The sequence below is a fragment of the Lepisosteus platostomus genome, chromosome 5 (genome assembly GCF_059453375.1).
Source record: "Lepisosteus platostomus isolate fLepPlt1 chromosome 5, fLepPlt1.hap1, whole genome shotgun sequence".
NCBI lineage: Eukaryota > Metazoa > Chordata > Actinopteri > Semionotiformes > Lepisosteidae > Lepisosteus > Lepisosteus platostomus.
The window spans coordinates 50,850,483-50,863,477 of NC_142615.1; the positions used below are offsets into that span (position 1 = coordinate 50,850,483).

General features: G+C 41.5%; 1 protein-coding gene and 1 non-coding gene across 2 annotated transcripts; both read left to right on the plus strand.

Moving 5' to 3' along the window:
• The first annotated feature begins 2,874 nt into the window (after positions 1-2,874).
• On the plus strand, positions 2,875-8,424 carry LOC148668855 (uncharacterized). The gene is made up of 10 exons (XM_088632455.1): positions 2,875-3,595; positions 3,819-3,953; positions 4,072-4,206; positions 4,456-4,521; positions 4,994-5,085; positions 5,207-5,333; positions 5,428-5,548; positions 6,081-6,139; positions 6,247-6,361; positions 6,927-8,424. The coding sequence occupies exons 1-10, from the start codon at positions 2,939-2,941 to the stop codon at positions 6,941-6,943; spliced, it is 1,524 nt and encodes a 507-aa protein (XP_088488581.1). The 5' UTR covers positions 2,875-2,938; the 3' UTR covers positions 6,944-8,424.
• A 3,926-nt stretch (positions 8,425-12,350) lies between these two features.
• LOC148668856 (5S ribosomal RNA) lies at positions 12,351-12,469 on the plus strand. The gene has a single exon (XR_015938268.1). It is a non-coding gene; the product is annotated as a 5S ribosomal RNA (ribosomal RNA).
• The last annotated feature ends 526 nt before the right edge of the window (positions 12,470-12,995 follow it).

Consider the following 12,995-nt stretch of genomic DNA (forward strand, 5'->3'; position numbering starts at 1 on the left):
TGCAAGAAAATGTATATGGTCAATACAGTAATCAGATTTATTCCATGCTGAAAAGAGAAGAAAGAAAACACAATGTTTTGACCATGGAGCCTTCTTCAGTTATGATTTGATTTTTTACAATCATACCCACAAAAACTTTGCAATTTTTAAAAATCTTGCAAACACAACCCAGATATGTTGACTTCTTTAAAAACATTTTTTTAAAAGAAACACATACTTCTTTTCTAGTTTTTTTTTATGTGGTGGCTGCCAGGAATCCTCAGTGAAAAGGTATGCAGATCCTGTGCAGACGCAGGAGCAAGTAGTTATTGAGACAAGAGAACAATCCGAAACGTCAGGCAAGATCATAGTCGATCGGCGAAAGGTAGATCAAAATCCAGGAAGTACAGAGAGAAGCAAACAATCCGAAACAGAAGGCAAGGCCCAAGGTCGAGAGGCAAAAGGGAGATCAGTAACCAGTAAGCGAGATTTAGAGTAAACGCGAGGTAGAGCTCTCAAAGAGAAGACTCAATACCGAGGGTTTGGATGGTTAAAATTGTGCTGCTTGCCGCACAGTAGAGTGTGTGCTGATGGATTAACACGTGCGGCGGTGCTTGTTATAATTAACCCGCTGCTGGTAGTGGTTAGTTCTTTTGTGAGTTATTCTCCGCTAGCTGGTGGTTGTGACAGTGACAGAATGCTGTTTTGTGATTGATGCGATATCAAAATATAGGGCCCGTAAAATTAAACACAGAACTAAAACCATTTAATGGACTTGTACATCTGTTGCGCTCCTACACTATTAACATCCATTGGGCATTGAATTTCAATTATGTTTCCAGTCCATTCAGATATGTTCTCTATTTTTCAGATTGCTGGCAATGTCACATGTTAAAGGAGGACAGAGGAGTAGAAGGCCAGACCTGTGGTCAAGGGCTGGTGGAGTAGGGAATGTGATCAACGAATTTCTGAAGTTTTCTAAACTCGAAAAAAAAATTAGGTGGAATGACAGTATGTGGTCAACACTGTCAAACAGACTCCTTGGAGAGGAATGCCCCAGCAACAAGAAATGGTTATCAGTGATTTGGCATGAAGATAGAAAACAACTAAGAACCAAAGTGCTTAGGGCGCAGAAAGAGGAGAGTATTGGTAGGGATTCCAAACCAGATGACAGTACACAATCTATAGTCAATATTTCAAGTCAAAGTGAGGGACATAGTTTGGAAGGCAACACAGAGCTCAGAAGTTCATCAGGAGATACAGAAGATGCATGGGCAGCACACGGCAGCACAGACAGTGGTGACATGTTAGAGGGAGAAAAAATCTGTGTAGAATCAGAAAAAAAGCCTGAAGAGCACAGTGAATATTCCCAGGGGGCAAGCTCATCTGGGACATCACCTCAGGATAAAAGGGGATTAAGAAAGATTATGTCTGTGCCTAAAACTTTCCAAGTATGTTTAAAGGCTGAACAATGGAGAAAAATAGCACCTCTAAAAGGTACATCTAAACTAAGACGACCATGGACCCAGATCTTATATAACGAGTTCAGGAAGATAAATCCTTGTTGCCCAATAGCCTTCAAATACCAATACATCAGGAAAGAGAACAGCAGAAAAAAAAAAAACTTTCTGATGATAAAAGCAGTCTGTACCTTCAGGTCCTGCAATGTAAAATACATTATGACAACAAGACACAAACCAATGGGCAATGATGACATCACAATTGATGTTGTACGAGCAGGGCAAATACAGCACAGTAAAAGGGAAACAAAATTTCGACAAGCACGTCAGCCTTATCGTCGAAAGATTGCCCGTGCCCTCACAAAAGGAATCAGCAATGTGTACTACAGGAACCTGAGCAGAACACCGCTTGCTGAAATTGCAGCAGGCAATTTATCTAAACCACTAACACAGAATGTCCTGAAAGTCATTTCATCAGAGTTCAGGAACAGTAAACGCATTCACTATGATCCAGTGTTTGAATTACATATGGCACAAAAATATATGAAAGCATGCGACTTCGACATTGTCCATTTCCCAGGATATATACAGATTTTGCAGTTAGACACATTTGCTGCCTATCTTTACACAGAACAGAGTATGCAAATTCTTATTGCCCATCTAAAGATGAAGGAGAAAGTCAGCCTTTACCTGGATGCAACAGGAGGGGTAGTCAGAAAAATTCCATCGGAGAACAAAAGAATTTTGTACTACAGTCTTACGTTACCTGGAGGTGGAAAAAGAAAGCCTCCATTACCAGTGTCTGAAATGTTGACAACTGACCACACCATTGTCAGTATAGAACGTTGGCTACGGAAATTCATGTTTGACATCTCAACATGTACTACCAAGAGAGTGCAGCATGTAGAAACTGACTACAGCTGGGCCCTGATTCACAGTGTTCTTTTTGCCTTCAATGGGGACACCATCCATGCATACTTAAATCGTGCAATGAAAGTCTGCCAAGGCAAACTTAAGTACACAGAACTTCAGATGTTCACTGTTCTGCACCTTTGCTCTGCCCATGTCATAAAGGCTGTCTCTCAAGCAATTAGTAAAAAAACAACAAAGGACTGCGAGACTTTGCAACATTTTCCTTTGCCATCCTGCAAAACAGCACAACTTTGAGTGTCGCCAGAAATGTTTTCAAACACATGTGTATTGTACTCTCAAGCAGGAGGTTCACAAATGAAGTCCAATCTAGTGTCTGCCTCCTTAACGCTTACATTTCTCAAACAACCACACCAGACCAGATGGAAAAGGAAGCAGAAGTCAAAGACACAGATGAGGTACTGTACCCAAAAATGAGAGGCAGCCTGGGCCGCTCTCCTTTCGCTGTGGAGTTCAAAGGTATTTATGAAGACAGCATATCAGCTCAAGAACATGATGACTATGGGACACAACACAATGTGAACCCCTATTTCTGTGAAGACATAATAAGATTTCTGTTGCAAAGATACATGGCACTATTTCCACTGTGGAGTGGAATTTTGTTGGGTGACCTGGCAAGATATGCTTCAGACAGCAAAAAAGACATATCAATGTCAGAGGTAGCACAAACAAGAGCCACTAATTGTCATGTTGAGACCTGGTTTGGCATTGTCAAGCATTCAATACTTCAGCACAGGAGGAAACTGAGGCCAGCAGAGTTTATTACGATAATGAGACAATCCCTCCAAGGCCGGTACAGAGAACATATAATCCAAAATGCTCTCCCCAAAAAGGTTTTGACGGCTCCATTGATCACCACTAAGACACGTCATGAACATGCACAGGAACAATGGGCAAAGAGAGCACCAGGTGTAGGCAAAGAAACAAAAAATAAATTCTACAGCGCACCACAGAAAATTCCAATCCCCAAAAAAATGAGAACACAGGAAAAAAAAGTTAGCAATAGAAATATTGAAACAAATGAAAAATCGCCAGATGACAGCAACGGCCTGCAAGTACAGCAGGGGAAAGCAGGAACCACAGAATATAAAGAATGGCAGCACAAAGAAGAAAGGAAAGTGTCACCCAAGCAAGCTGCCGTGGGCATGGCTGAAGTGATCACACCACACTGTGATGCACGCCCCATCTCAAAACTTATAAAAGAGAAAACAGATTTCAAAAAGAAGGTAGGATTTGTATTTCAAATATTTCTCTGTGTGGACATTCACTTCTTTTTCAGAGCTTATGAATGTCATCTTCTACTACTGTAGGTGTTCTTTGTCGTTTCTCTCTAACTTGTTATACTTGTTGACATACTTGTGTTATACTTGTGGTGTGTAATCTCAATTTTCATTATGTTAGGTCCAGTGATCTCTTGTGTATGCTTTTGGCTTGGTAAATCTTTTTTAGGTACACGCCCTTTGGAACATCAATCCGAGTGAATTAGTGGTTGCAGTTTTGCCATCCATGCACAGTGCAGACACATATATTCTCAGACACTCGGAGTTTGTGTCTCTGAAACCAGATGAGTGGCTCATAGGCGAGGTAAGATGAAAGTGTTTGATTGCATGCATTTGTTAAGGTTTCTGAGCTTTTGTGTAATCAAATGTGTGTGAGTGCGTGAAATCACATCTTCTTCAATTGTGTTTGCTTTTTCCATAAGACCATTGAGTGTTACTTTCAAGTAGCGAAAGAATCCATGGACTTGGGGAAGAAGGTTTTCCTAATGAACCACTACACAACTGGTGTAATCATGAGTGGGAATAGAGAGCGCATGGCTAGACAACGTTTGTCCAAGGTAAGGACATCAAACACAAATGTTGATGGATTACATTAGTGAGGGGGCAAACATGGTTTTTCACTAACTGATGATTGTTTTATCAATAGAGAAACAAGGAGAGCTACAAGCAATCAAAACAGGTCACAACTGTGCCCATGGTGCTGCCTAAAGAAACTACCTTTATAGTCAGAAATGAAAATTCAAAGGTAGCACACCATCCCTGTGAGGCAGCCTGTTGTACTAATCTTGTCATTCTTTTCATTACAGGTCAACTTTGAAAACTATGAAGCCATTATTAGCTTTTTTAACACTGGTGTCCACTGGAAATTGTTGGTAAGTGTGGTGCAGGTAATCCAAAACAGCGTAGGTTTATAATTACACCTGGAACCATTACAGTTCAAGTGATTATCCTTGTTGCATCTAAAAAAATTACAAAGTCACAATGTATGTGTTCCTCTCCTGTTAAAAAAGGTGGACATTGATAGTGAGTGTCCAAGGCAATGGTGACAGTGCACTTTTCCTAAATTATTATTGTGAATACTGCTGTGTAATGAACAGACAACCAAACAAGTCAAAGTGTCATGCAGGAAAAAAAGTACTGTTAGGTCATTTCCTGACTGTCTTTACCGAGGTTTGCAAAATATTAAATGTTAAATAATATATAAATATAAATATTATATATATAAAATATTCAAATATTAAAAACCTTTGTTTAAACAACATAAAACTCCTGAAACTGCCTGTGTGTCTGGCCCCACATTAAATGCAACTTCATGTCTGATGATGGGCCCTTTGTTTCTTGCAGTATCTGTATGCTCCATCCCAGAAAGTCTTTGTGGTCGACCCTATGGGGAGTGATGAGATGGGAGACTCCACTGCAGCGGCAAAAAGGTTCAGGTAAGAAATCAAGCATTAGTTTCGTGGTGAAATTCTGCAGGGGCACACATACATTTCAGGTTCAAGTTCAGCATGACAAATATTTCCTCATTTATCAATAACCTATTGTTTTGATTCACAGGGACTTTTTTAAGATGCGAAGGAATGTCCTAGGAAAAGAAGACTGGTTGAATATCAACTGGCACCCAAGCGTGATTGGTCACACCAGGCAAGCAGATGCCTCAAGCTGTGGGGTCTTTGTGATGCAGGTCAGCATAACCTTTCCATGCCGAAATTTTGGACTTAAAACTATTGTATGAGAGATTTTTAGGGAAATAATTGAAACAAACTTTTGTCTGTTAGATGGGCGCAGACATCATTAACAATTTCCCGGATATTCCAACATATATCGAAATAAACAGCAGTGCCAAAGAAATGAGAAAGTTGCGGGAAGACCTGTCAATCAGAATTCTTGAGGCTTCAGGTATTGTACCATTTGATCCTCATTGCCTACGTTTCTTGGTGTATATTATTTTCCTGAAGCATGTTCTCTCTCTGTAACAAGTCTGGATGAAAAAGATTCTCAATTTATTTATATGCAGAACTCATTTGGGTATTCTTTTTGTACTATATAACACAGTGATGAAAAGTTAATTAAATCACATTTCACACAGTTAAAATTCAATGACACTTTGGCCTTCGTCGTGGTTGACACAACCATTGTCTGGGAAAAGTGTGGGTCTAAATTGCCCATAGTGAAGCAAAGCAAACTGAAACATGATAGCTGTGTTATCATGTGCCCCCTTAAAATCATAGCAACACACGCTGACGCAAAAAAGGGTAACAGGTGTTGACAGGAGTATTCTGAGACATGACAATGTGCGGTTTAAGAAGCAGTAGAACACCTAATCAGGAAAGTGCATACGAAAAGGTCTCTATCAAACTGTCTTCAATTATGCAACAATGATCTGTAGATAACATTGGAAAAATCAGTCTATTTGGCATGTTTATTATAGCTCCTCTCCAGGACATGTGCCTGATGTGTGGAGAAACACCAGTGCGGCAGACAAACTGGGTAAGTGAACATCATCTCTATCTGTATGTGTAATGTAAGCACATAATAACAAAACATGCCAGTGAAAGGTGATAGCTGAACTGATATAAGGTTTACTGTCCGTGTAGATTCAGTGTGACAGTTGTGAAAACTGGTTCCATGAATTGTGCATCTCAAAAGAAGAGTATGAAAGCGCAAAGAATGAAGTAACATGGATATGTACATTTTGCCAACCCCAGTTTGGTGAGTATGCTCTGCATGCAAACTATCACTATGAAAGGGTTTTTTAAGCAGGACATGTAGTTTTAGATTCAGCAGAAACATACAGTAGGATGACATATTTCAGTGGACGTTATAATTGTTTGTTATTGTTAAGAAGTTTGGATTGCAGGCTTGTCTTCTGGCATTAATGGTTCTATAAATTAGAGATAACTTTTCAAAAAACACACCAAAGAAGGCACACATAAAAGATTACTGATAATCTGTGCAATTTATTACATGACACAGGCATCTCAAAGATAGAATTACTGTGTCAGATTAATGATTAGACATGGATGCATCAAATCACTTACTAGGTTTCTTTCCAATAGTATAGAAACAAAGACACAACCATGAACACCTAAAAGAGCTTGTCATTTTGCACAGAAACAATATAACGTCTTGCTGTAAAAACACAAAGTAAGAAAAAAGGAGTTTGATTAAGAGAGATCTGGCAAATTGTGCAAATACCTAGATCTTGATTTGTGACCCATTTATACTCCTTGGATCCTTTGCAGTTCGTAACCCTTCTTACGGTTTTATATTTCAGGCACTGTTGATGAGTGAGCATCCACCCCCTACTCCCGAGCATTACATAAAAGACATGCTGGAAACTCAAGAAGACTGTCAACGTGTTCTCAGCAGAATTCACCTCCAAAAGACACGTAAGTACAAGTTTCAATATCCCCCCAAAAATTTTATCTTGGGTAAGAGTAAACTTTCGTACACTTTGCCAAACAGTAATGAAAAACACTAGAACACAAAATCACTAGAAACCATTTGTTATCTATTGCCAGAAACCAAACAAAGTCTGTATGAAAACAGTAAAAAAGTTAATCATGACACAACACAGTCCCTTTTAAATATGATCACTACACACTGTTAACATCACTGTAGTAGTGCAAAGAAATGTAAAACGACAGTATGTCACCATGACATGATTTATGTGAAAGATTTCCAGATAAAATTGTATCCATCCTAGTAAGATAGATTAATCAAGAAATTCCACTCCGTTGTGAGAAAGATCAAAGAAAAATGGCTTCTATCAAATAGAAGTGTATCTAGGGTGATTCCTTTTTATTAGGTTTCCAAAACAGTACTCTATCTACCTTCAGACAGGGCACAGTGCTAAAAGGATTCTAACCGGAACAATAAAACACAATTGCATCATCGAAGTCCGAACCCCACTGGCTTTCAATATCGTACCATGTACATCTCCAGGAGTGGAGACTCATGAAAAAGAACAGCCTAGACACCAAAGTGATACTTTTCTTACAGTAAGGTTAAGGTAGTTGTAGGATGCTGTCTAGATCAATGAACAGATTATGTTAACAATAGCAAGCACGTAGCAGAGCATTTAGGCACACAGCCCCTAAATTGTGGAAATATATGTCAGACCTTTTTAAGGATGCCCCATACCTACAAGCATATTTAACAATGCTGTAGTCTTCTACATCGTCTCTGTAGTCTTCTTTATCCCAAGTGATCTAATTCTTTAGGAGGTGCAGAAACATAGATATCAAGTGGGTAAGTAGACAACCACGTTGCAATTGTTTTTTCTGTGTCTAACCCTTTTTTTTTCTCCACACCATGCCTGCCACTGTTCTCTCTTCGGTGCCTTTGGTTGATATTGAGCTCCGTCCCCCATGACAAGGGATCCTCCTGGATTTCTGAAGCAAGGAACCCAGCCTACAAAACTCAAGATCCTGTACTGCTCAACCCAGTGGATGGGACACACTCAACATTAACATCTAGTCTCACATAATATATGAAATAGAATTCACCGTGTCAATCTGCATGGTTGTGCATGTGAACTGTTTCTAGTAACTACTTGTCATACACAACCAGGACCTGGAGGGGAGGTCAACCATCAGGCCTTGGACCCCCAGAGATTTTTTTTCTCCTTTGGAGTTTTTTGTTTTTCTCTCCTTCGTGCCTGATGGTTACACAGTCACATCATCAAGACTGCATACCACACCTTCATTGTGATTACAGATATAGCTTATTTAAAATGTGAAATTAGGAAAAAACTAAATGAAACATGGGAAATAAAAAGAATGTAAAATCTAAAATTTTCAGATGTTGTGATGAAGCTTTTGACTCATGAATAGCACCCCCCTATCCCAGTGTATTACCTGTAGTGTTATCTTCAGAAACTCATTACAAAATAAAGAAAGGAGCCACAGCCACAGTAAGGTTGTATGAGGTTTGGGGGCCTGTCTGGTGTGTAAAACACTTAGTTTCAGCAGAGTGGGTGCTGTATTTGAAATGCTATTGAGCCATGAAGACGACCCACCTGTCCCAGTGTATTACCTGTAGTGTTATCTTCAGAAACTCATTACAAAATAAAGACAGGGGCCACAGCCACAGTAAGGTTGTATGAGGTTTGGGGGCCTGTCCGGTGTGTAAAACACTTGGTTTCAGCAGAGTGGGTGCTGTATTTGAAATGCTATTGAGCCATGAAGACGACCCACCCGTCCCAGTGTATTACCTGTAGTGTAATCTTCAGAAAATCATAAAAAATTAAAGAAAGGGGCCACAGCTACAGTAAGGTTGTATGAGGTTTGGGGGCCTGTCCGGTGTGTAAAACACTTGGTTTCAGCAGAGTGGGTGCTGTATTTGAAATGCTATTGAGCCATGAAGACGACCCACCCGTCCCAGTGTATTACCTGTAGTGTAATCTTCAGAAAATCATAAAAAATTAAAGAAAGGGGCCACAGCTACAGTAAGGTTGTATGAGGTTTGGGGGCCTGTCTGGTGTGTAAAACACTTGGTTTCAGCAGAGTGGGTGCTGTATTTGAAATGCTATTGAGCCATGAAGACGACCCGCCCGTCCCAGTGTATTACCTGTAGTGTAATCTTCAGAAAATCATAAAAAATTAAAGAAAGGGGCCACAGCTACAGTAAGGTTGTATGAGGTTTGGGGGCCTGTCCGGTGTGTAAAACACTTGGTTTCAGCAGAGTGGGTGCTGTATTTGAAATGCTATTGAGCCATGAAGACGACCCACCCGTCCCAGTGTATTACCTGTAGTGTAATCTTCAGAAAATCATAAAAAATTAAAGAAAGGGGCCACAGCTACAGTAAGGTTGTATGAGGTTTGGGGGCCTGTCTGGTGTGTAAAACACTTGGTTTCAGCAGAGTGGGTGCTGTATTTGAAATGCTATTGAGCCATGAAGACGACCCACCCGTCCCAGTGTATTACCTGTAGTGTAATCTTCAGAAAATCATAAAAAATTAAAGAAAGGGGCCACAGATACAGTAAGGTTGTATGAGGTTTGGGGGCCTGTCCGGTGTGTAAAACACTTGGTTTCAGCAGAGTGGGTGCTGTATTTGAAATGCTATTGAGCCATGAAGACGACCCACCCGTCCCAGTGTATTACCTGTAGTGTAATCTTCAGAAAATCATAAAAAATTAAAGAAAGGGGCCACAGCTACAGTAAGGTTGTATGAGGTTTGGGGGCCTGTCTGGTGTGTAAAACACTTGGTTTCAGCAGAGTGGGTGCTGTATTTGAAATGCTATTGAGCCATGAAGACGACCCACCCGTCCCAGTGTATTACCTGTAGTGTAATCTTCAGAAAATCATAAAAAATTAAAGAAAGGGGCCACAGCTACAGTAAGGTTGTATGAGGTTTGGGGGCCTGTCTGGTGTGTAAAACACTTGGTTTCAGCAGAGTGGGTGCTGTATTTGAAATGCTATTGAGCCATGAAGACGACCCACCCGTCCCAGTGTATTACCTGTAGTGTAATCTTCAGAAAATCATAAAAAATTAAAGAAAGGGGCCACAGATACAGTAAGGTTGTATGAGGTTTGGGGGCCTGTCCGGTGTGTAAAACACTTGGTTTCAGCAGAGTGGGTGCTGTATTTGAAATGCTATTGAGCCATGAAGACGACCCACCCGTCCCAGTGTATTACCTGTAGTGTAATCTTCAGAAAATCATAAAAAATTAAAGAAAGGGGCCACAGCTACAGTAAGGTTGTATGAGGTTTGGGGGCCTGTCCGGTGTGTAAAACACTTGGTTTCAGCAGAGTGGGTGCTGTATTTGAAATGCTATTGAGCCATGAAGACGACCCACCAGTCCCAGTGTATTACCTGTAGTGTAATCTTCAGAAAATCATAAAAAATTAAAGAAAGGGGCCACAGCTACAGTAAGGTTGTATGAGGTTTGGGGGCCTGTCTGGTGTGTAAAACACTTGGTTTCAGCAGAGTGGGTGCTGTATTTGAAATGCTATTGAGCCATGAAGACGACCCACCTGTCCCAGTGTATTACCTGTAGTGTTATCTTCAGAAACTCATTACAAAATAAAGACAGGGGCCACAGCCACAGTAAGGTTGTATGAGGTTCGGGGGCCTGTCTGGTGTGTAAAACACTTGGTTTCAGCAGTGTGGGTGCTGTATTTGAAATGCTATTGAGCCATGAAGACAACCCACCCATCCCACCTGTAGTGTTATCTTCAGAAAATCCTAAAAAATATAAAGAAAGGTTCCACAACCCAAAATAAAGCTGGGAAAAGTCAGAGGACCTGCTTAGTGTGCAAAACACTTGCAGCATTGTGGGTGCTGTGGTTTAAATGCTATTGGTTTGTGAACAGAATACCCCTATCCCAGTGCATTGTGCCATATTAAATAAAAGCATGAGAAAAAGAGATTCAGAATGCAAAGCTTTGTCAGTGTTCTGTGTAAAAAATCGGTTTGAACATCATGGGAGCTGTTTTTAATAAGATGCTGAGTAAAGAATATTTTAATCTTCCTGCTGTCAGTAGTATTTTCAATATAGTTGACCCTTACCTGAATGAAAACAGGGCGTAAAGGAAGGGTTTCAGAAGTCAAACAAAGCTTTATTCCCGTGCTTACAGTCTGGGTAATGGGAGACTGCGCTGTTCTGCTTCCTATGGTCATATACGGGTTTTTCGCACGAAGCGATTTGAACAGTATTTCTGTTCAACAGTATTTGCGTTGTGAACGTGTGCACACAGCGGTCCCCCGGGTTCCAGTTCGTGCGTAATTACGCATCGATGAAAAACCGGAGGTTTAAAAAAAGATAATTAGCTCACTGATAGTTTGATGTAAAGAGTGTGGAAATATCCACAAGTCGTGGTCTTTAAAATGCATTTGGTTTGACGGCGTTCTGTGCTTCCATTGCGAAGATATGGACAAAAGAATATTCGTGCTTGGTCAAAAAAATGTCATAAAAACGAAAAAGTAAAGGCTGAGAAAGCATCCACAATGTATTTTATACACAAAACAAGCATTCTCGCAATTCTAAGAGGTTTCGTGAAAGCGCTACAGGCGTGCCAAAATCGTTTTCGAACTTCGAGCTAACTTTACCCCGGTCTTGAGCACGCCTGATCTCGTCTGATCTTGGAAGCTAAACAGGGATGGACCTGGTTAGTACGTGGATGGGAGACTGCCTGGGAATACCAGGTGCTGTAAGCTTTTAAGCGCAGGAGGCGCCCTATCCCCGCTCGCTCGCTCATTCCCCTTTTCACACGTGCAGTGCGGCTTGTCCGTCTGTTTATTTGTCAGCTTTGGCGAGACACGGGTGCTTGTGTATTAGCGTGAGCGTTTTTTATTCTGATCATGAACAGTTTTACAAGTCCGCAAAGGATCGAGGAAAGGTTTATCGACAGCTGAAAAGAGACACAGCGCTTCGGCTGTGGAGACTTGTTCGGCTGGCGTTCGGAGAGTCGCGTTTTTCAGAATTGAATTGAGATCGTTTTCCACAGAGCTCAGATGTCAAAGCACAGCAGCAGCTCTCCACAGCGATCCTCTATGGCGCCCTTTCTCCTGCAGCTCCGTCCTCATTGGAAGGAAGCAAGAGTGAAAGGCTGAAGTGAAATAGAGCGGGGACGAAGGCAGTGAAGAGAGAGAACGTGGGAAGAAGAGAAAAACGCAAGGGAAAAAAAGCAGCGTCGTAAAAGAGGTGACGGAGCTGTCCTCTCAATAAGAAGGGTGCCAGCGAGCCTTATTCTCGCTTATGGCCACACCCCCTTGAGCACGCCTGATCTCGTCTGATCTCGGAAGCTAAACAGGGATGGGCCTGGTTAGTACTTGGATGGGAGACCGCCTGGGAATACCAGGTGCTGTAAGCTTTTAAGCGCAGGAGGCGCCCTATCCCCGCTCGCTCGCTCATTCCCCTGTTCACACGTGCATTGCGGCTTGTCCGTCTGTTTATTTGTCAGCTTTGGCGAGACACGGGTGCTTGTGTATTAGCGTGAGCGTTTTCTATTCTGATCATGAACAGTTTAACAAGTCTGCAAAGGATCGAGGAAAGGTTTATCGCCAGCTGAAAAGAGACACAGCGCTTCGGCTGAGGAGACTTGTTCGGCTGGCGTTCGGAGAGTCGCGTTTTTCAGAATTGTATTGAGATCGTTTTCCACAGAGCTCAGATGTCAAAGCACAGCAGCAGCTCTCCACAGCGATCCTCTATAGCGCCCTTTCTCCCGCAGCTCCGTCCTCATTGGAAGGAAGCAAGAGTGAAAGGCTGAAGTGAAATAGAGCGGGGACGAAGGCAGTGAAGAGAGAGAACGTGGGAAGAAGAGAAAAACGCAAGGGAAAAAAAGCAGCGTCGTAAAAGAGGTGACGGAGCTGTCCTCTCAATAAGAAGGGTGCCAGCGA

Bases quoted from the DNA above. Each gene is read 5' to 3' on its own strand.
- LOC148668855 (XM_088632455.1), top strand. From the start codon at position 2,939: ATGGCACTATTTCCACTGTGGAGTGGAATTTTGTTGGGTGACCTGGCA. The intron at 4,207-4,455 runs GTAAGGACATCA...TTTTCATTACAG, and splicing joins CTAGACAACGTTTGTCCAAG to GTCAACTTTGAAAACTATGA. The intron at 5,549-6,080 runs GTATTGTACCAT...TGTTTATTATAG, and splicing joins CAGAATTCTTGAGGCTTCAG to CTCCTCTCCAGGACATGTGC.